General features: G+C 40.0%; 1 protein-coding gene across 1 annotated transcript in view; it reads left to right on the top strand.

The window, feature by feature from the left end:
• Nucleotides 1–372: 372 nt before the first annotated feature.
• Nucleotides 373–23,779, top strand: part of LOC134224142 (protein Fe65 homolog) — a 71,226-nt gene continuing 47,819 nt past the window's right edge. Inside the window, exons 1-7 of the mRNA XM_062703404.1 lie at nucleotides 373–985; nucleotides 16,748–16,973; nucleotides 17,044–17,330; nucleotides 17,392–17,695; nucleotides 17,758–17,947; nucleotides 18,017–18,144; nucleotides 19,422–19,520. Coding sequence (XP_062559388.1) covers nucleotides 511–985; nucleotides 16,748–16,973; nucleotides 17,044–17,330; nucleotides 17,392–17,695; nucleotides 17,758–17,947; nucleotides 18,017–18,144; nucleotides 19,422–19,520 — 1,709 coding nt within the window. The 5' untranslated portion in view covers nucleotides 373–510. The remainder of the gene's footprint in view (nucleotides 986–16,747; nucleotides 16,974–17,043; nucleotides 17,331–17,391; nucleotides 17,696–17,757; nucleotides 17,948–18,016; nucleotides 18,145–19,421; nucleotides 19,521–23,779) is intronic.

Raw genomic sequence — 23,779 nt, 5'->3', positions numbered from 1 at the left:
ATACTGAATCGTAAGTATAAAGTAAATGTCAACAATGAGCAGTTTTGTTTTCTTCATTACTTTGCTTTTGAATGACAAATTGCTTCACAACAAGAACTGCCTTTTAGCTTAGGAAATGTTCTATGTAGTGAACTGTTGATTCATTTAAACAGTCACGGAATGATCTTTCACATAAGGGTTGATTTTCACAGTAACTTTCATACAAACTTCAAATGGCGCACAATGAAATTATATCAAAATTTACTAAAATTCTAGAAGGATTACACAAATGGCAAATGCAATAGCTTAAGCACCGGGAAGCAAAAAAGTCAAAATTTGAATCAGTCTTATGTGCACTCTACAGACCGATTGGCTGTTTGCTTCTACTTTGCTGGACCGTTGTGCGTTTTATTGTGAACCAAAATAGAGTTGAGTGAATATATAGAATTTGAGATTCCGTCACCAAAAAGTTGGAATGCATCAGATTTCTGCTCAAGGTAATACACCGTTTAGCAAAACCCTAATCCAACCATGTCCGACTTGAACGAGCTCCGTGACAAACTGTCCACGCTGCTAACGTTCCAACGCAACATCACCACCGTACTGGAATCCATCACCAACGACCTAATCGATCGAGCCATCCAGCAGGAAGTGGTCGAGCTCGAAAACTGTCAGCTCCGTCGGCGTAACAAACGTTTGGATGAAAAGTTGACCAAACTGGAGCGAGCCCGGATGGATTCGGCTCGGGTGAGTCAGTTTATGTTGAACAGTGGATCAACTTTCAATGGTCACAAGGCGGTGGTGGCATCAAGTAGTGGATTTCACCAACTGGGGGCTGCGAGATTGCCTAAACGGTCCGCCTGGCATCAACCAGCGGAGATCTATTTCCAGTACGGTAGCTTGAAGGAACAGGATCATCTGTATGATGCGGTAACTATCCAAAGGCACGAAAACATATACGAAGCGCCGGATGACATTCGATCGAACTTCGAGGATAACTTCAACAGTAAGTCTGTGTTATTTTATATTGCTTGATGACCTTATTTTTCTGGTGATGGAGACTTATCAATGCTTTCAATTTCCTACTTCATTTTCAGGAGATCCACTAATGAGGTATGATTTACCGCTGCCAGTGTTTCTTGATAAACACATGTGCTTTGAATATACATCAATAACAATTCAAAGTAAAACCCCTACATCCTGTCCTTTTCGGAAAGTAATCAAGAGTTGTTTGCTCTGCCCCACTTTGGGGTGGATTGGTTAATTTTATTATTGAGCACTCCTCTTTCGAAATCGTGCCTCATCTGATTGTTAGGTGGCTCAGTGTTTCTACGCGTGATAGTCTTTTGACTCGAGGGATTTCGCTACGTGAGACTGTGAAGTTTCAATCAATGTGAGCGTGAAACCCAATGGGCGGTATCCAATCAAGGTCGGTAGCAATGGAATTGATTTGAGTTTGTTATTGCAGTAATTTGAAAGTAGTACAGACTGTATTCCACAGAATGGCATTGCAGAAATGCTTTTACTGCAACTGCAATCAACCTCATAGGTTCCATTATTCATATTCATCCTACATGAATCAAATAAATTGAACTTCAGATAATGAGTTGGAAGTGAAGTTAAACGTCTTTAAAAATTATATGAAGATGTCAGTATCATTTTCATACTAAGATGTGCGATAGATTTAGATGCCAATGTGTAGGTTAGATTGTTTGGTTAGGATACGACAAAGGTTCCATAACAAATACTCGAAAACCAAGAACCCGAATGGCAAATACCCGAAACACGTTTACCCGAATGGGACACTTATCCAAATGGCATTCACCCGAAAATAAATTTACAGTAAAAATCGAAAAAATATAAATCAATAAATTTCTTTCTGCTGTAACATTAAAATTAATTATTTAAAAGTGATTGAATATTGTTCTATTCATTCATCAGAACTAATGTCATTGCAGTTAGTTAATACAATAAGTCTTTTAGGATTATACAAGCTTTTTTAAGCAAGCTTAAAAATGAAAAATAATCAGTCCGTAAAAAATGTAGACATGGAAAATTACACTATTCTTGTCGTACATGGATATTGTCCAACAAGTTCGCCTTAAATGTATGCAATTTACATATTCGTATAAAAAGTGACATAATGCTATCTAAATTGCATACATTCAGGCATAATATCGTTTAAATTTACACTTTCTTTGGCATGAACGTTATTATGCGACACTTTTATTCAAAGAACTAAGTTTCACGGAATATTGCATACAAAATAAATGAATCCATTTTTCAAAGAATATGTTTGCTACAATATGCCGCAGGAGTACACGGTCGCTGTGTAAAGGCCCTTTGAAATGTTGTAGAATGGTGATGATGACATTTCTGTGAAAAAGATTACTACAAATAACCAAGGAATGTAATTGTCGCTGAAAAATGCAAAAAACAAGCGACAAAAGAGAATAGCGATAACTCTTTGTCCCCATCTGCAGAGGATAAAGACATTGTTGCATTCCATTTTATTTGCAACAAACATGGAGAGGTAATTGTTGTGAACTTTTCAAACTGCGATAACTTGTATATTTCAGAAGTAAAACTGTTGACATGATCAACAGATGGTTAAGTTTATGTCTAATCTATGATAACTGATACTAATTTAACCAAAAACATCATCGGAAACCGACTACTTCTCAAAATGCGTGGCAGGCGATCATTGTCCTATTCTGTTGCAGTTTGGGACAAACGCTTTTTGCGAGTTGAGTTTGTCCCAACATTTACAAGAGAGGATAATGTTGTTGTCATTGGCAATGTTGTTATTTTACATTCCTTGCAAATAACTCAATGTTTAAGTTGAAACATTTCAATCCTCTTTTTTTTCCTCTATTCGGGTAAATATTGCATTCGGGTAAATATTATTCTTGTGAATGGCATTCGGTTGAACGTTATTCGGGTAATTGGGTATAGTATTTGTTACAGAATCTACGACAGGCATGAAGAAATTTATATGGAAATAGATTTGAAAGCGAGCAGAAAATGGTATCATGCCATTGGGCCAAGGGCCGTAACACTGAAGGTCATTTAGATGAATAGTCATTAGGCCGAACGGTCCTTTGGTCGAATGGTTATTTGGCCGAACGGTCATTAGGCCGAATGGTCAATAGACCGAATGAGACGGAAAAAGTGATAGGTGAGAAATAATAAGTCTGTTCTTCCTTCTTACTAATCTGTTTTCCATTTTTTCTCTTTATTTTCGCTTCTTTCTTCTTTATTCTTCTTTCTCACTTCTTCCTTATTCATTTTTCTTCTTTCTCCTTCCTTATTTTTGTTTTCTCTTTCCTTATTCCTCTTTCTTTCTTCTTCGTTCTTTCTTTTTCTTCTTCCTTCTCGCTTTTTGTTTCCTCCTTCTTCCCTAATCCATCTTCTTTCTACGTTCTTCATCCTTCCTTCTCAATTTTTCCTTCTCCCTTTTTCTTTTTTCTCTTCTTCCTTCTTGCCTTTTTCTTCTTCCTTTTTCCTTCTTTCGTCTTACTTTTTTCTTCGGACTTCTCATCAACTTTTCCAACTTCTTGATTCTTTCTTCATGGCTGACAATAGTCATTCTCGCCGTATAAAGAAAGCGAATAAAATATAGTCTTCGTCATAACATTGCACGACACAACACCTATTCGGTTTCTTCGCGCCGCATGCCTACCACAAAGATAGTTGCGTTATGAAGATTTCCGTCGTCACTTCTTCACATAATTGATTGCATGTCATTATAGACGAACTGGTTAAACACATAATGGCGTCCCAAACAAACAAATAGTAGGAACTTTGGTAACACAAATGTATCGATAACATTTCTAACGCCTCCAAATTCATTATTACAGAAGATTAATAAAAATGGAGTGTGAAGTTATTCGATGTCGTCATGACGATTTGGTTGCACGTCGTGCGTGTCATCGACGATGCGTCGAGTAGTAATGAAGATACTACAACTCGTCGCTACTGTGGCATCTCGTGCTGCTACGATGACTATTGTCAGCCCTGCCTTACTTCTCACTTTTCATTTCTCACTACTCACTTCTCACTACTCAGTTCTCACTAATAACTTCACACTTCTAACTTCTCACCTATCATTTCTCACTTATCACTTTTTACTATTTACTACTCATTCGGCCTATTGAGCGTTCGGCCTTATGACCATTCGGCCTGATGACCTTCAGGCTTATGAGTTTTGGATTCACTTTCACTGACAAAAAGCCAATTAAATCAACAAATAAGTTTCCACGGTGAGTAAACCCCAGTTAGAAAAAAACCAATAACCTTCGGCCCAATGAACCAATCGCGGAAAATCTTCTTCTATATAAATTTGTTCATGCCTGTTGTACTTTAAGGTGACTCGGGGAGGTACTACATACCGTGTTATTTTTACGATGTTTTGTCTCATTTCAAAATATAATAATATAATAAATAATATACTGCAAATGTATCGCATATTGCGAGTAAGCACGTGCTGTGACACTTTTTCAAAGCCATAGGGGAAACCGCCAAATGTTGAACGGCTAAAATTCTCAAATACTGTTGACACCCATAAGAAATGCACGTGCGTTCAACAATAGGGGAAGAAATTGGTCTATCAACATTTAGCGAATTAACCTATTGAGCTTGAGCTTGAGCTTGAGCTTGAGCTTGATTGACTGCTCGTAGTTGCTACTCCATTATGACCAGATCAGCTGTTCTTGCACAGGGAACCAACAGATGTTTGCTTGGGACTAGCACACATCTTCAATGTACAAGTACTGGTGATCTCATTTGTTAGGTCATACTGGCGCCTGCCACGTCAGAATGCAAGTCAATGTTGGGAAGGGGGAGGAAATGATGATGCAATCACTCGCCCACTGCAAGCCGAATATACCTCTGCACTTGCCACGAGTTCATGCGGAATTTGTTGGAGTTTCTGGGTTAGGTTGGAGAGGCAGAGGTCCGTCTTGGTTAACGAGCTGCCAATGTGATAGATAGGAGAAGGTAACTGATGGAATTTCTAGTTGGATGTAGAAAACGAGCTCTATAGATCATTTCCAATTCTAGCAGATTACTGCTAGAATACTCAAGTTGAAGGTATAGGAATAGTAATGGAAACGGTATGGAAGTCCATTTCCAGTTCTAGCGATTGCTAGAACATGAGAAATATAGAGAAAGATACAAAGTAGGAGAATGGAAGGGCCTGGGACTGAACCCACGACCTCCTGCGTATGAGGCAGAAGCAGTAGCCATATGACTACCAAGCCCGCTTCTTTAGCGAATTAACCTATTTGTTGTAGAAAGAAGATTGACATCGATAATAAAAATGATGATAATTTGATCATTGTTCATGCTTCCAGTATTACGTTAAGGGAACAAGCTAATCTATACTCTCGTTTCTTATTCCATCATGATAATATAAAATTATTTTTAATATTATTTAAACTCGATTCGGCTTTCACACGGCCGTGTAAACAATCCCACACAAAATTTTTGCAAAGTTGCTCCATTTTGCATGGTTTGTCAAGAAATCATAAAACTTGTGTTACACCGATTTTCAAATTTTGAACTGAAAACTTTTTTTTTACACGGAACGCATCCCCCGTTTAAAACAAGAATCCGGTGTATTCTTCGCTCTTCCATTTCTCTTCCACTTTCTTTATTATTTTTTTCCTTCTTGCTTTTTCTTCTTTTTTGTTTCATCTTCCTTTTCCCTTCTCTTTTCTTACTTTTCCCTTCTTCCTTCGCATTTTTTTCTTTTTCACTTCTTATTTCTTACTACTCATTCTCCACTTCTCACTACTACACGCTGTTCACTTCTCACTTTTCAGTTCGGGACTACTGGACTTCTTACTACAGGACTTCTTTCTACTCACTTTTCACTTACCACCTCTCACTTCTCACCTTCACTATTATACTTATCAGTCTAATGAGCTTTCGGCCTAATGGCCATTCAGCCTAATAGCTATTTGTTTTCATCATATTTTATAATAGAAGAGAAGGCACAGTCACCGCTAGGTGGATTATGGGGAAGGGTCATTTGGCCGAAAACCATTTGGGCGAATGCCATTAGGCCGAACAAATTATCTGGCCGAAAGTCATTTGGCAGAACGGGTCATTTGGCCGAATAGGAGAATTGGCCGAATAGGACATTCGGCTGAATAGGACTTTTGGCTGAATAGGACATTTGGCCGAATAGGACCTTTGGCCGAATAGGACATTTGGCCGAAGAGCACATTTGACCGACTAAATCATTTGGCCGAACAGGATAGACGTTTCACTACTCACTTTTTACAGTGAGAAGAGAAAAATGGCCTTTGACCAAACCGCATTCGGCCAAGTGGTATTCGGCCAAACGTCCCTTCCCCGTTTTGGCGTAATTATGTACATTTTTTAAAATACTCAAAATATCCAGCTCTTTTGAAAGTTAGTTGCAAAATGACTGAAAATGCTTGTTATAACCTATTCAGATCGTTATGTGGTGAGTTATATTTTGGATTGGCAACCGTATTGATTCTGCAGGACGGTTTGTTTGTTTTGACTCTGCTAAGGATTTTGTTTTAGTGGCCTCGCAATACTTCTCCTACCAATAATCAAATGCTATATTTTTTCGCATCACAAAACCATGAATATGCTAAATGATCTGTACTGGTTAAAATGCCAATATTCCATCTTTATTTTGAGATATTTGGAATTCAAGTTGTAGCGTCAATATGGGGACAAATTTGGTGAAAAAAAAAATGAATTATTCTCAGGCGGTTCTTCTTGTGTAGATTTGACAGATTTAATGCAGGCTTGTCACGAATAAATATTTATAGAGTAGATATCGTAAAAAAGATCAATTCTCCCCAATTTCTATGATTGCATGCGCTGTCGAAGTCCATATAGAAAATCGTTCATGAATACACTCAGCAAGTCGAAAAATCTGCGTATTTTGAAGGAAAAATATTTGAAAAATTAGAGAGCACCGTTCTACTTTTATCAAAGCAAGGAATCAATTCCCCTTGAATATTTTTAAATTCGATTTTTGACAGCGTTCCAAAAAAACGATTGTGTATCAATAACAACAACAATTTACAGACTGTCACACATCAGTGACGTTAAATTATATATGACGCAGAAAGTTAAGACCACGGTTGATTGCAACGTCAAGTACTTCTACAATTTTAAGGTTGAGGATGGGGTTTTCTTGCACAATCCTTCCCAGTTAGTGCCTTCGTTGACAGACGTGGTCACGTTCCCACCCTAGTTCCACTAAAAAGTTCTATTTAGTTTTCTCAAATTCCTTTGATTTTTATATCTACTTTGATCTTAGCTCTGTCGTTCTTCGCTATCTCTCCTCCAAAATATCGAGCTTTCGAGATTTTGCACTGCTTGTCCTGCGGCTACCGTAAAGTTGGAGGAATTGTTCATGTTGAATTCCAAAGATTTGGTTGCACTGACGTTGGCGTTAAGACCGGCCGCAGGATGTTGAACTTACTTTGCTCATTATAACCCCACTTCGATAACAGGACATCATCATTAGCCGTATAGAACTCGCTCAAATGATCCATAGTAATAGGCTGCCAGGATGGTACACGATTGATTACACTTATGATCTCTTCTGATTCTAAGCTAAGCTAAGCTAAGCGGTATTAACAAGTCATTAACACGTCCGGAACGAAGTACATACAATGATAGTAAAAGGCTTAAGAGAGGACAAAGTTAGTCGCCCATCACGAGTTTATATTGGTGATGACAAATGCAAGGTGGTTGAAGATTTCTACATACACTTGACCAGAACACTATTTGTAGAGTCTTCGACAGAAAAGTGCTGCATTTCATAAAAGAGGCAAAAGAACCACGGGTTGAATCATCATACGACTTTTTATGTTTTCCCAGCGCACCTCCCAATACCAGACACTTGTCAGAACGATAATTGCAGATTTCCCTTCATAATCTCTTTAAAGTACAAATGGAAGCTATTTAAGGACATAGTTGGAAGAGTACCACGATGGCCGCCAATATGGCACCGGTCCTTCCACGGACCAACCCCACACCTCCCGCACTCCTCTCCCACCAACATCCGAATGCATCGAACAGCATCGAACAAAAGTTTAATATTCAAATTACTAACCTGCTCACAGCATATTTATTCACTTCCCGTGATAATGAACATGTTTATCCAAAGAATCCCATGCATTTCAGCTCGAATAATATCATAAATCAGCAGTTTCGTGCCAATTTATTAGCCGTTCGCGATTTGGTGGGTTTATCACTGCACTTCACTGCTTCTCAAAGGGCACTGAAAAAATCAAGTTTTCACTCACTTCTCCGTACATGAGGAGCCCGAAATGTTGATGGAATGCAAATTAAACATCACTTTTCGAAATCAGTCACTTGTTTAAACCGAAAACTTAATATAAACTGCTATTTTTGCCCGAAAAAAAACGATTAAAAACTGATCGCGGAGCGAATGTAAACAACGGCACCGGCAGCAGCAAACTAATAATTAGGGTGGCTCAAAAAATAATTTTGCTCCCGCTCAGTCGATTGTGATTTATAATTTGGGTGTCATCCGATGGTTTGGGCTGGTTTGAACCTTACCGGCTTACCGTGCACAAGTCGTTTCAGGCTTGTATGACAGTTTATATGGCGAGATTGAATTTAACATTATTCTGATTGTGGTGCTTCGTCATTGGGCCCTGGCGAGGGGGGAGACCATATGACTGGATGAAATATTCAAGAGCTTCAACTCCATAGACAATCCATATTGAATGGTCATTCCAATAGTTGCGAGTCGATTTTAATCGAGGTTGCGAATCTTTAGCATGACAATTAGGCTTCTCAGAAGGCATAAGTGAAACGTGCAATTCAACAAAATACCCAGACACTACTAAAAATCCACACATATTTATTGGCAAAAATCCATAGATTTAACTTATGATGTATATCAGTGCACACATAACCATTCTCCACGCGAACTACTAATAAAATATATGTCCAAATAAGCTTTATGTGTGGTCTCGTATTAGCAATTATTTAATTTATGTGTGGTTCTATATCGATTATATTAGGGTGGAGCTATTGCAAAAATTTATAACGGCGACACATATATCTTATATAGATATTTTTGGCAGTGGAATTTGTCTGTGATATCTATCGCACCAGGGGCAGATACTGCTAGTCTAGCCTAGTCTACACTATCGCACCAGGGGCAGATGCTTCATACAAAAAGTGTGACATGGAGGTGAGTCTTTTCGCCAGCGTATGGAGGGGAGGCACTGTAGCCAGTGTAATAAAAGGTTTAATTTCCATACTAGTTTTCATACAAACTTGAACCGACACGAATGTCCGCACTTACCGCAGTGCGAATATTGAATCCGACCACTACCTCGTTGCAGTATGCCTGCGCTCAAAACTCTCGACGGTGTACAACACGCGTCGAAGTCGGACGCCGCGGCTTAACATTGGGCGGCTACAAGACGGTAGACTAGCCCAAGAATACGCGCAGCAGCTGGAAGTGGCACTTCCAACGGAAGAGCAGCTAGGCGCAGCGTCTCTTGAAGATGGCTGGAGAGATATTCGATCCGCCATTGGTAGCACCGCAACCGCTGCACTAGGCACGGTGCCCCCGGATCAGAGTAGAAACGACTGGTATGACGGCGAATGTGAGCAGTTAGTAGAAGAGAAGAATGCAGCATGGGCGAGATTGCTGCAACACCGCACGAGGGCGAACGAGGCACGATATAAACAAGCGCGGAACAGACAAAACTCGATTTTCCGGAGGAAAAAGCGCCAGCAGGAAGATCGAGACCGTGAAGAGACGGAGCAACTGTACCGCGCTAATAACACACGAAAATTCTATGAGAAGTTAAACCGTTCATGATATGTGTAAGGACATAAACGGGAACCTTCTTACGAACGAGCGTGAGGTGATCCAAAGGTGGCGGCAGCACTACGAAGAGCACCTGAATGGCGATGTGGCAGACGAAGATGGCGGTATGGTGATGGACCTGGGAGAACGCGCGCAGGACATAATTTTACCGGCTCCGGATCTCCAGGAAATCCAGGAGGAGATTGGCCGGCTGAAAACAACAAAGCCCCTGGGGTTGACCAACTACCAGGAGAGCTATTTAAACACGGTGGTGAGGCACTGGCTAGAGCGCTGCACTGGGTCATTACCAAGATTTGGGAGGAGGAAGTTTTGCCGCAGGAGTGGATGGAAGGTGTCGTGTCCCATCTACAAAAGGGCGATAAGCTGGATTGTAGCAACTACCGCGCAATCACATTGCTGAACGCCCCCTACAAGGTACTCTCCCAAATTTTATGCCGTCGACTAGCACCAACTGCAAGGGAGTTCGTGGGGCAGTACCAGGCGGGTTTTATGGGCGAACGCTCCACCACGGACCAGGTGTTCGCCATTCGCCAAGTACTGCAGAAATGCCGCGAATACAACGTGCCCACACATCATCTATTCATCGACTTCAAAGCCGCATATGATACAATCGATCGGGACCAGCTATGGCAGCTAATGCACGAACACGGTTTTCCGGATAAACTGACACGATTGATCAAAGCGACGATGGATCGGGTGATGTGCGTAGTTCGAGTTTCAGGGGCATTCTCGAGTCCCTTCGAAACCCGCAGAGGGTTACGGCAAGGTGATGGTCTTTCGTGTTTGCTATTCAACGTCGCTTTGGAAGGGGTAATACGAAGAGCAGGGATTAACACGAGTGGTACAATTTTCAATAAGTCCGTCCAGCTATTTGGTTTCGCCGACGACATAGATATTATGGCACGTAACTTTGAGAAGATGGAGGAAGTCTACATCAGACTGAAGAGGGAAGCTAAGCGGATCGGACTAGTCATCAACACGTCGAAGACGAAGTACATGATAGGCAGAGGTTCAAGAGAAGACAATGTGAGCCACCCACCGCGAGTTTGTATCGGTGGCGACGAAATCGAGGTGGTAGAAGAATTTGTGTACTTGGGCTCACTGGTGACTGCCGAAAATGACACCAGCAGAGAAATTCGGAGACGCATAGTGGCTGGAAATCGTACGTACTTTGGACTCCGCAAGACGCTCCGATCGAATAGAGTTCGCCGCCGTACCAAACTGACAATCTACAAAACGCTAATTAGACCGGTAGTCCTCTACGGACACGAGACCTGGACGATGCTCGTGGAGGACCAACGCGCACTTGGAGTTTTCGAAAGGAAAGTGCTGCATACCATCTATGGTGGGGTGCAGATGTCGGACGGTACGTGGAGGAGGCGAATGAACCACGAATTGCATCAGCTGTTGGGAGAACCATCCATCGTTCACACCGCGAAAATCGGACGACTGCGATGGGCCGGGCACGTAGCCAGAATGTCGGACAGTAACCCGGTGAAAATGGTTCTCGACAACGATCCGACGGGCACAAGAAGGCGGACCCTCCGTAGACTGCGTGGTTGGCGACGTGTAGCCATGGACCGAGCCGAATGGAGAAGACTCTTATATACTGCACAGGCCACTTCGGCCTTAGTCTGAATAAATAATAAAATAATTGAACCGACATGCGCTCAACCACTTTTTGTTCAAATCGGTTTTTGGAGGACACTCGGAGCATGGGACGGAATCGAGTGAGCGTGGTGGTGCTGGGTCGTTTTTTGAACAACCCTACTAATATTCTTTGTTTTTTTTTTAATACGACACCAATACTACTACATACTTTTTATTGTACAAATACTTTCAAAGCTTTGTTTTGGTACTCAACCCACCTTCACCTTAAAGGTCTTTTACATGCATGGAATATCAGTTCTTTATTTTGTAAACTATGTGCAAAAGGGGGGCCCTCCTTAGTCGTGCGGTAAGACGCGCGGCTACAAAGCAAGACCATGCTAAGGGTTGCTGGGTTCGATTCCCGGTGCCGGTCTAGGCAATTTTCGGGTATGAAATCGTCTCGACTTCCCTGGGCATAAAAGTATCATCGTGTTAGCCTCATGATATACGATGCAAAAATGGTAACTTGGCTTAGAAATCTCGCAGTTAATAACTGTGGAAGTGCTTAATGAACACTAAGCTGCGAAGCGGCTCTGTCCCAGTGTGGGGATGTATGTATGTATTTTCCTTATGTGACAAAATAGCCATTATTTACACCTGTTTGTTAAATTTACTCCAATTCAATATTTTCTTTTTGCTATGGTATCAGAAAGCCACAGAAATAAGGTGGAAATGTGAAGTAGAATGTAAGCAATATAACTAGAGGGCAGTTACGGGAATTATCATTTCGATGTCATGAGTCTAATTTGTTAATAACTTTTTTCACAAGCTATTCAAAAATATGTAGCCCTAAACTAGCCTAGGTAGATTATTAGGGCTTTCCCTACTTTCCTATCTATCACTTCGACACTTTTATCGCCATAAATACATACATTTTATTCTAGTTTGGTTACGGCCATCTCAAACACGGTAAATATGAGGGAATACTCAAAAGGCGTTTTACATGGGGATGGAGTGTTCGTTTTGGGGCCTCTTGCCTTAGTATCATTATTACGACTTAGATAATCCGTAGGGACGTATGTCGAAGCTCATAAGTCTGCTTGAATTTGCGTTTTGCAAGTCTGTTTAAAGCAAACCAAACTTGTTGGATACATAAACACTGCCCTGAAATTCGGGCAGAATCTGAACCGTCCCTCAGATCCAGCCACGCTATCAAACCCATCCTCTTAGTCGTCATGATGAAACTATTTTTAATTGTCCTTTGTCAGTTTAATAATGAGCTTTTAAAAAGAGTCCGCGTTCTTTAAATCCGTACATGCTCGTTAAAACGAAAACAAACTTATTGTTCTAAAATAAAATTCAATGTAAGTACGTCGAAGACATAACGACCGGCGTTCGGGCGTTCCTCGGGAAATAATTTTGATTTTTTTTAAAGAAACTGAACTGATTTTCTTGTGAAAATACTCCCAATTTATTTTTGGAGAATTCTTCTGAATTTCATTTCGTTCAATTCTTTTTAATTTCGTCGAAAAAAATACTTAAAATTCCACAATTTCATTTCATTTGTTTTGTCTTTCTCGTAATACAAAGTATACGTAAAAGCTATATGTTTGCTCCAAAAGCAAACTTTTTTAGGAAGCCCGGAGACCCATAGTGTGATATATAACTCAGTTCGACGAATTGAGGGATGTCTGTGTGTGTATATGTTTGTGTGTATGTGTTTATGTATGTTTGTGAGCAAAAATTCTCGCTCTGCTTTTGGTATTTACCCTTAACCTTCCGGGATTCGACAAAATACTAATTTCATTTTTGAATTGAGTTTAATAATATTTTAATAACGGGCACATCCACTAAACAGTGCTCTTTCAGTCTTCTTATATGCATTTTACCTTTTACCTACATCGAGAAATGCACTAACACCGCTGGGTGAATTATTCAGAGTTTTTGCTGAATTTGAGAAACTTTCTATCCAAATGTTCAATCCTTTCGGCAAAAACACTCTTAATAAGCAGCAAATTCGTTTTTTGCTTCTACATTCAACGTTTCGGTTGTTTATCTGACCTTCTTCAGGATGTTAGGAGTTGGTAATTTTGTTGGTGTTTGTAGTGCACCTCATTTTGTTGTCGTGGTTTTGTAATGGCATTTATTTTTGTTCATATTTTTTACATGCGACACTGTGCAACATTCAATTTAAAAGCTTTCTCTACTCTTCAATTCAATTCTCTACGTTTAATTGCGCCTACATGAAATTCGATTTGGAAACTGTTTCAGTATATCAGTTTTTTCTTCCTTTTTCACATCTTTGCAAGCTTGATGATCACATTGGTTCAATACATTTTAATGAAACATTAGATTATTATTAATAGCAATTCAGACACTGGAATATCGTGCCAAATTTTGGTTGTTGTAGCATCCAACTCACAATGCCACAATAACCAACAGTTGGCTTGATGTTTCTTGTCGTTTCCATCTACGCTAAGACATTCATCCGAAGACGGGTTACAGTGTGTGCTGCTTCCGTTCCCAGTTGTAGGATTTTATTATCTCCCTGTCTGGCTCCATATTTTCCGTCTCTCTGCTCAACCAATTAACTTTTCTACATTTCCACTTGAAGAAAACAGCAACTCATGCAACGTCTGGGGCCTTCACACATGCCGTCAGGTGTGAAAGAATGTGAGAAGATACCACGTACACGTGCCCGTTGGACCGGGTATAAGGGGACAATTCCCTAGCGAACAGATAAAACCCAATAAACTTGATGTGTTCGCTCAATGTCAAGTGCCACATCTTGAGGGAAATTAACCGAACCGTTGCTACTTTAAGTTGGGATCTAGGTAAAAGCTGAATTGTTGACCAGTATTGGTCTGTTTTGGCTTGAGACAGAAAATCGATAAGCACTCTGTAAGTGTCATGTGTCTAATCTAATTATTAGACAAGTACAGAGCCAAATTTAGAACTAATTTATTGTCCAAACCTAAAAGTAATGATGTCATGAATAATGACAATTCTAATGTCAGATTGGTTAAGATCTTGGTTGTCGGTTGTCACAATTCAAATTCGACTGCCTTGTTATATCATCAGCCGATTGCGTTAAAGAGGTGGTGGCCAGTTCTTCCAAATCATTTTTTTTGGCAAAATCCGCCAAATTATATGTAGGGGAACAGACGGCTTTGGCAGGTTTTGTTCTATTATTGTCAGGGGGGTTTTGTCGACCGAATTTCATGAAATTTGGCCACAATATTCCTTGATATGCAAAGAATGTTTGGGCCAAATTTGAGCATAATCAGTCATAAAAAAAACCCCTGACAATAATAGAACAAAACCTGCCAAAGCCGTCATTCCCCCTATATTAATATTTGACGTTATTTCGTACTTACTACGTACTTACAGACAAAAGTTTTTACATGGAATTAAATGAGTTTCAGAGTGAAAATGGTTGAAAGAAGATTAATACTGTTTATGAAAATATGCCACCGCCGGTCGAAGTAATCGATTGTCATTTTCACCCAATCAGCAACCGGTACAATTATGATTTTGATTTAGTAGAGGGGTTGGGGGTGGTAAAACGGATAGGGGTCCCGTTCGAGCTAAATCGTTACAAATTTGGCACTCTATCAAGTAGATCTTATTGCTTGTTTCAAATCATGAGTACGGCATATTATATTACATTCAAAAATGAAAACTATTCTGTTTATTAATGCTTTAATGTAAACTATGGCTGAAATGCTTTGAAGATATTATTTTTGATGTGCAGTATTTAAGACTCTTTTAACCCTCTAATAAAGTTCGATAAAGTTCAATACATGTGGTTTAAAGTCAATTTTAAAAGTTCTACACATTTATAAAAAATATTGAAAATTTAGTAATTTTTATTCCTCCATGTTTGCGCTCCTACCTCTGAAGAGTTAAATATTTGTAGTTTCGTATTTTTCTATAACTAACCTTATTCATAAGGTAATAATGGTGAATGTTACACTCTAAAATATTTATCCAACTCGTTACACGAAAAATGAAAAGTAATTAAATTGCAATAAGTCAGCATTGAACAAGAGTTTTTAAACTCAAAATATGTTGGAAAAGAAATTAGTTGATTGGATAAAAAAACTTGAAGAACAAAATTCTAAAAAATTGAAGTGTTAAATTGTTAAAATCGTGAATTAAAAATTTTCATTGCCCAAACCGTGTTTAGATCGATTTTAGAAAGCAAAATAGTGATTTTGAGGGAACACAAAAAAAAATGTTTTTTTTGTATAAATTGGATCATGGTGGCGTAAAATAAACACGTTATGGTATAGGTAATATGGACCATATGAAGTACATACATTTTTTTCATCGATTTTTTTTCGAAAAGTTTGTATTGCTTACCTTAGGAAATTCGAATTTCCGATTTTGTTCAGACCAATAGCATTTTTAAGTCATTTTTATTGATGAATCATGCTTTTTTAGTAAAATCATTGTAAGTTACCAATATATCAATTATTATCCAACATATTTATTTCAAGAAACACATTTTTTAGATGCTTAGCCTATGCGTACAATTCGTTAACTGAATTCATTGCTTTAAGCTTAATTTCTCAACACATCCCTTTTACCCACACACTATGTCCATTTCACCCGCATACTTTTGAACCGTGATTTTTTCATCCTGATTTTCATTGTCATAAAAATTCCAGCATCGTAATGCTTCTGTTTAAGATTCACGTAAGTGGCTTAGCTTCTCAATATCACAACGTTTTCCATGTGAAAATGACGTGATTCCTTAGGGTGTGTCCATATTACTCCCAGCCCCTCTACGCGAAACGTAAATACCTCCGTAAATACCGACTTTTTTAATACCGTCAATGGGGGTGACAACGGGCCTGGGTGTTAAATTGGTCATCGCTCTCATGCAGAATCCGTAGGTCGGATAACTAAATCGTTCAAAAGGGTCTCTTGTGTTTTAGTTTTATTGTTTTTAGGTACAATAGTTCCATTAGATTTAAGTAGTTTAAACAGTGGCCCAATCTCACCCTCATTTGGCCCATTGTCATTCCTTTAAATTAAGAATTGTTTCTAAATGGTCAGATTCAAAAGCATGTCAAAATTTGTTGCACAGAAACTTGCTTTGCTATCAATAAAGTTTTAATTTGAGTTTTTTTATTTTCTATAACATTAGATGTATTAGCGCTTCAATGCTTTTGTTTGATAATTGCTAGCACTTAGGTTATCACATACTATTTATTTGATTCTTTTCGACTTTTGTTACTTAAATCATATTCAAAGTATTGTGATACTAAATGAAACTACTGCTTCCGGTCCCATTTTCAGAAAACGGCTTGCTAAGCTACGAGAATCCCAACTATCATATGGACCCACTCCGAATGGAGCGTAACTCGCATCTGTACGAGGAGATCATCTCCGAATTGCAGCAGCAGGGTACTCTTCGACCCGCCGGAAGCGTAAATTTGGTTAGGGACCCAAGTTTGCTGGGTAGCAATCGGAAAGGATATCTGGACATTGCATCAATGGCTGTCGACAGCAAGGAAGTTGACAAGTAACCAACATGATTCTGAAACATCGACGTATAAGTATATTCATTATTTTTGGTTCTAGTTCTTTGGTAGAAAACATAAATTGCTGGACGGCTCTCCCAACGAATCAGAAACGCAGAAGGATGAAGTCTCGGAAAAGGGCAAAAAGACTCAAGAGCAGGAAATCAAACACATAGCTGGAACGCTGAACGCCGATGATCTGTACGCAGTGCCGAACAAGAAGAAGCAACCAGCGGGAGAGGTCGCCCCTGCAGACGAGGAAGAAGATGAAGAAGAAAAGGGTAAACAGGAAGAAATTGAAGCCATCGAAGACAAGGACAAGACCAGTGATCTACCGCCGGGTTGGGAAAAGCATGAAGGTTAGACTTTCGACTTCATGTTGATTATTCTCAAAACAATCCAACTTTGTTTTCTTCGCAGACAATGGCGGTCCTTACTATTGGCACATCAAATCGGGAACAATACAACGCGAGCCACCAGTTTGGCCAAAAGAACCACCGAAAGAGCTTAAGACACCGATAGCGCCAACGCCTCGCTATATTCAGAACTCCATGTTCTCCCAGACGCTGGCCAGCCTGTACGGGACACCAAAACCGGAGACCAGTTCGACCTCGTCCAGCAGTGGTCGATTACACGACAGTATTACGTCCGTTACCCGTAGCAGTACCAGCTCGGCCCTGGATCAGGAAGATGAACGACGACGGAGAGAGGACATTGCGTTGAAGTTAGTTAAAGGGTGGAACTGTGGTGGGTGGTATCCTATTTAAAGGTGAATTACTTTTCCAGACGACGAAGTTTTCCTCTTAAATCAGATTCAGACCGACCCATAAGATTCGCGGTGCGATCGTTGGGTTGGGTTGAGATTGCAGAAGAGGATCTCACTCCAGAACGGTCCTCTAAAGCGGTCAACAAGTGCATAGTGGATCTTTCGCTTGGAAGAAATGAGATGCTGGACGTTGTGGGTAGATGGGGTGATGTAAGTTTTGCTGTTGGTGTCCTGGGGATGAGCGAATTTTACTAACATTGCCAATATTGTGCTTTTTAGGGTAAAGACTTGTTTATGGACTTAGATGAAGGTGCTTTAAAATTAATTGATCCAGAATCGTTGACAATACTAAATTCGCAGCCGATACACACGATACGAGTGTGGGGCGTTGGTCGAGATAATGGAAGGTGAGTTAATTGATCTTAACTTATTGTAGGATGCAATTCTCCGCTACGACTAATTAGTATTAGGCTTATACATTCGACTTTAACAAGATATAGACGAATAATGTAACAGGGGGATCAAAGGGTGCAAAATTTGACCTAAATTATATTTATGTGCGTTAAAAAATGGACATAATTTTCTTTCAATAATAACAAACCAAGAAACTAGCCTTTCTTAAGGACAATCCTCAAGGAATTTAAATTTAAAAGTACTCGTGTTTTCGAGGGCACACCACTCAATACCACTCAGTACACCACGAGGGCACATACTCAATACAATAAACAACGCTCAACTGTCATTTTCATTATTTCACGCATGCTGCGACGCGTGGTGTGAGTGGTGTGCCCTCGAGAACGCGAGTACTTTTAAATTTGGATTCCGTGAGGATTGTCCTTAACCGATGGCATATCCATGATATTATGTACGTTTGTCCTATTGCATTCAAGCCTAACGCATTTATGCCTAACTAGGCTTTAATATAGGAGACTAATACAAATGCAATAGGAAATGAATCCGAGAAGCCACTTCCAACGCTGTAAACGGAATTGCACACCGCTCATCAACTTCCCTAATCCAGTAATGCTGTTTCTCTAAGTCAGTTTTAGCTATGATTTTCAGCTGAATGAACCTTTAAATTTTGATGATATATTTTATACACATTTCACTTAGGGTTGTGACCAGTGAAACCGATATTCATTTAAAGCAATTATTACATAGTAACGCACCTGATATGTTTATTATTAACAATACTGCCCTTAGCCTACCGGGACTCGCCAGGTCCTGCCCCTGTTATGAACGACAAGAGTGCTTTCGTCAAAGGTTTTCACTACTATGCGAGTCCCCGAAGGTTATTAGTAATATTGCTTTCAAAAAGATCATAAACAAGACACATTCTAAAACGGATGTTTCATAATCTATTTTTCATGTCCAGATACCCTTGATTTGTTTATTCCAACATATTTTTTTCAAAATATTTCTTTTGTCTGTTTCTTTTCCTGCTGCTTTCTATCACTGGTGCACAACATGCATAAACTTTCATTCAAACAAACTATACTTTCTGTGTGGTATCTTATTTTGCTGTACTCCCAGAGAAAGGTATGATTAATCACCAGCGTGACTGAAGTAAATGGTGTCATACAATGTCACTTTCATTTTTCTATTATTGATAATATTTTTCCTATCTGTTAAAACCTAATCTAGTGACTAATGGATTGGTTTCGTTTATTTTGTATGTCTGCAGAGATTTTGCTTACGTGGCTAGAGATCGACTCACCCGAATCCACATGTGTCACGTTTTCCGATGTGATACCGCCGCCAGGACGATCGCCAACACGTTAAGGTAAGTTTAGAAGATTTTGAACAGAACAACGCTTCTGCTATAGGCATCATTTTTGGACGGTTGTTTACATACAAATGTTTCTTATCCAACAAAAATTCCCAATCAAGTTAATGAGTTGTCGAGATGGATGTTCACTGTTCAGGCACACAAAACAATTCCATGTGTTTTCACTCCACTCGGTCGACTACGCATGGTTTTTATATGCCGGGACATTTGTCTCGATAAATTCATAATGCTGCTTAGTTAAGCTAACCTAATTATTTTTATTGAAACTTCTTCCTTCGATAATTTGAGCGAAAAAAATAAAATACAACTGTATGTCGTATTGTAACAATCTAAAGTCAGATACTCCTGAAAAGACAAGGGAGACCCGCACGCCTCCGTAGGTTGGGGTTGGGTGCCCGGGAGACCTAAGCTGGATCTAGATTTGGTAGTGCAGCCCTCCATCTTCGAGGACGCAGATAAGGGCTGAAACCTGGTAGGCTATCGTTAGCCAAGGCATCTCGTATGTGTGTGTGACCCCAAATGGTCGGAGCGAAATGCGATGACAGCAGCTCTCCGTGGGTGCGTGTGTACGCCACGGAGATCTGACAAAAAGAGGCCGAGTCATGGCTTGCTGCTCATCGATTGACACGCTGAGGTGCTTATAATCACACGCTGATGGTAACTTACTCAAACCCTTCAGTAACGATATTTCGTAGCAGGATCGAGGAATGTCAAACTTTGGACTCCAGCAAATCACACTTTCTACTGAGTTTTGGATCTCGCAGATTTCACAATCGGTCCGGAAGGGTCTACTGTTGAGAGAATGTGAGAATCGGGTGTGGCCGATGTGGAGGTGGAAGATGACTTGCTGGTGCTTGATACTGGGTATGTCGGTCCAAGGTGCCGTGGATTCTTTTGCCTTCCGATCCTTCCGGGCCCTGCAATATGTCTGGCCGACAATATTTTTTACCCAGGCTTTATCGTCAGCCCGGGAAACAGACCGGAGCAACACACTTGTTATAGAGGAGTTTCTGTGACTCATATGCGACTTAATTAAGTCATATAATAGTTGCTGCAACAAAATCCAACAGAACTGTGCTACTAGGGATGAAATTATAATTTAAACCGAAAAATGTTTGATTACGGGAATTGACAATTACCCAATCCAAACTTTTGGATCATGCGAAATGCGACAATTTTGTAAACGTTCTTCGATAATTTGAGGTTATAACTTTCAGTCTTTTTATGCTCAAAAAACGGGTTTTACGTTTTAATCCGACGTTTCGGTTACATATATTGTACCTTTATGAACATGAAAAATTATACCTTTATGAACTTGAAAATTTCACTGTCCGTTGGCTTCGGCACGCCGCGATCAAAACGGATGCGCAGGGAATTTGCTCGTAATTCAATGTCCGCCATTTTTACACCGTTGGTCACTCCCACACTTCCAATAGATATCGTATCAGCTCTACTGAGCTGTTGTACCAGTTTATTTCTTCCAATGCTCAAATCTATTACATATACGTCAAATCCAGGCATGAACTGACTGAGCCGCAATTCGTCGGGAAAAGTTTGACTTGTCCATGCCAGGGTTGGGCATTTCTCACATTTTCACCTAAAGTGTGTACTGTGTAGAGATCTCACCAGTAAAGAGAAATGTATTGATTCACACTCGAGAGCATTTGCACGTTTGTGTAAATCAAGCCGGGAGGGACATAGTCGATAAAGAAGATTTTTTTTCGGTCGCGTGTGTTTTGTTGCTGTGTAAAAAAATAGAAGTGTAGTGTACAAGACATGGCCGCTCGACGTACACTACATAAAATCTCTTAGTGCAATGAGAATCGTAATATCATATGAATATCAGGTTGTATACATGACACAATTGCGAATTTTAACCAAAAATCATCATAATCTGATCTCAGTATAAACATTTTTCTCAATCACCACCAACGACCATCACGGATGTTACTTGGACCGCTACCGACGCAAACATCGTCTCAAGTCAATTGAAAAAACTGCTCACCCGCGCGCGTTTACGGTTTTGCTTGAAATCATCGTGAGGTTGTCATCAGCATCGCAGCGTTTATTATAAAATGAAGGTCCTGAAAAAGGACCGATTAAGTGCGCCATTCACTATCAGTATGCGAGAAAATTTAGCTTTAGTACTGTTCCCACCGACGACGAGATTTCAGCAGCAACCACCGCCGACGTCCAAAATTGTTGGATGAATTTCGAAATCTTTATGATGTTGCTGACGACGGCCACACGAATATTTACATCAAACCGCATCTGCAGCATTTGCCAATTACGCGAGAGAACACCACTGATGTCAATACTGGGGCCACTGTCCGAAGAATCTCGGACTAACTGGCTCTCACGCGCTGATTGCTGGTTGCGATGCTGGGACCGTGTTGGACCGCTCTCTGCAAAATCTCGAATAAAATGGCGCACGCGCGTGGTGAAGTTGCTTCCTAGTATCTAATGAAGTAAGCACAGTAGCTCCGCCCCTTTGTTATTCGTAATGAGTGCACATAATTTTTAACCAATAAAGATTAACAAAGAGGCTGGGCATAAGGCTCACTATATTGAAAACAAGAAGACAGCTTTCCCGCGCGAGCTCTTTGTTCGAGATTCCATGGAGAGCGGTCCCTGTATCGGCATCAGTGGTCTTCGTCGGAGTCTGCTGCGTCCAGTGGGTTGTGGTTCCAGCATCGATATCGGTGGTGCTCGTCGGCCTGTTGCTGCAGAATCAGTACTCAAGTATACAGCAGTACACCCAGGTTTTTTTTTACACGGTTGGAATTCATTAATTTCTCGGTTAACCCAAACTTTCACAGCTTTTTAAATACCACCTGAATTTTCTTTGATTTTTTGTGAATTTTTTCGTATGGTTAACTCATTGTTTCATTGACGCTGAAGGTCTTAAACGACTAAAACCAAACCGTGTAAAAAAAAACCTGGGTGTACAGCAAATCGTGGTGAAGCATTGAGTGGCCATCCGCAACAATCGTCAACGGATATGTTTCAAGGCACATAAACCGGTCCTTTTCAGGATCAATATTTTAAATGGAAGACACTATATATGTGACGCATATTCTTTACAGGAACAGAAAATTTGATGACAATTAGGATAACATCAGTGATGACCGTCGGCGGTGGTTGCTGCAGTGAATTTAGCGTCTGTAATTATTTTGCAATGGAAAGTGAAATTTGATTGCTAGATTGTGCTTAATATTTAGAAAGGCGCATCCTTTTGTATAATTTTCTTTCGCATCAACCTGCCGACTGCCACCACAGAGTTCAAGAACGACGTCATCTAATTTTCGACAGTCACCATAAGAATGTGCTTAGTAATTTGGTGAAAACTTCTCTCACTATAAAACTTGCTTTTGTATGTAATAGTGGATTAAGGGAATCTGATATGATAAGTGGAATATTCTCGCAAGATTTGGATAATCGGTTGCATGCTGTTAGTATTTGTGAATGCTCAACAATGCCTAAAGAAGCATAAATAGGTTCTTCTCAGAACCCCCATTTGAAACGGAAGAGTTGTTTTGAACTGTATTTTCCTTAAAGCGACATTCAATTAAATTGCAATGATTGCGTCGTTATCCCATTAGCATCAGTGATGACCGTCGACGGTGGTTGCTACAGACAATTTATTCACCACGGTATCGTCTATAGCCATTCAACGGTAGATAGTTAAACTTTTTCTTTAAAATGAAATAAAATTAAATGACTATGAATGTCTTGTTAGTGATCCCAACGGCATCAATGCAATGATGGCCATCGCCGAAGGCTGCTGTAGAAGCAGCCTTCAAATTGAAAGTGACTATTATGGCGTCGGTAGCGGTCCCAGCAGCATCAGAGCTGTTCGACTGTGGTGGTGGCAGCAAAAAAAAAATTGCTGCGCAATAGTCTGTAACAATGCAGCAGTATAAAAAGAAATCGTTTCTCAAATTCAAACACGACAAATCAAACCCATCTCTTTTAATAGTAATGGTCCTGACAAAGAACCTATTTTTAAAATGTCTGTGCAATTACTAACAGCATGCGGGCATCGATTTCACTTGAGTGATGTTCCTACTGATGACGAGTTTTCTGCAGCAACCACCGCTGATGGCCGCCATTATTCTATGAATTTTCACTTTGCTGAACATCTTCGGTAAAACAAATTCTCTTCTGTGTATAATGGTGGTCCTAACAAAGGACCGATTGATTTTAATTGCACAACGATCACCATCCGATGATTCGTTGCTACGGACGCCGGC

The sequence above is a fragment of the Armigeres subalbatus genome, chromosome 3 (genome assembly GCF_024139115.2).
Source record: "Armigeres subalbatus isolate Guangzhou_Male chromosome 3, GZ_Asu_2, whole genome shotgun sequence".
In the NCBI taxonomy this organism is placed as follows: Eukaryota; Metazoa; Arthropoda; class Insecta; order Diptera; family Culicidae; genus Armigeres; species Armigeres subalbatus.
Note: the sequence above shows the minus strand (reverse complement) of the source record. Positions and strands in the feature narration are given on the sequence as shown.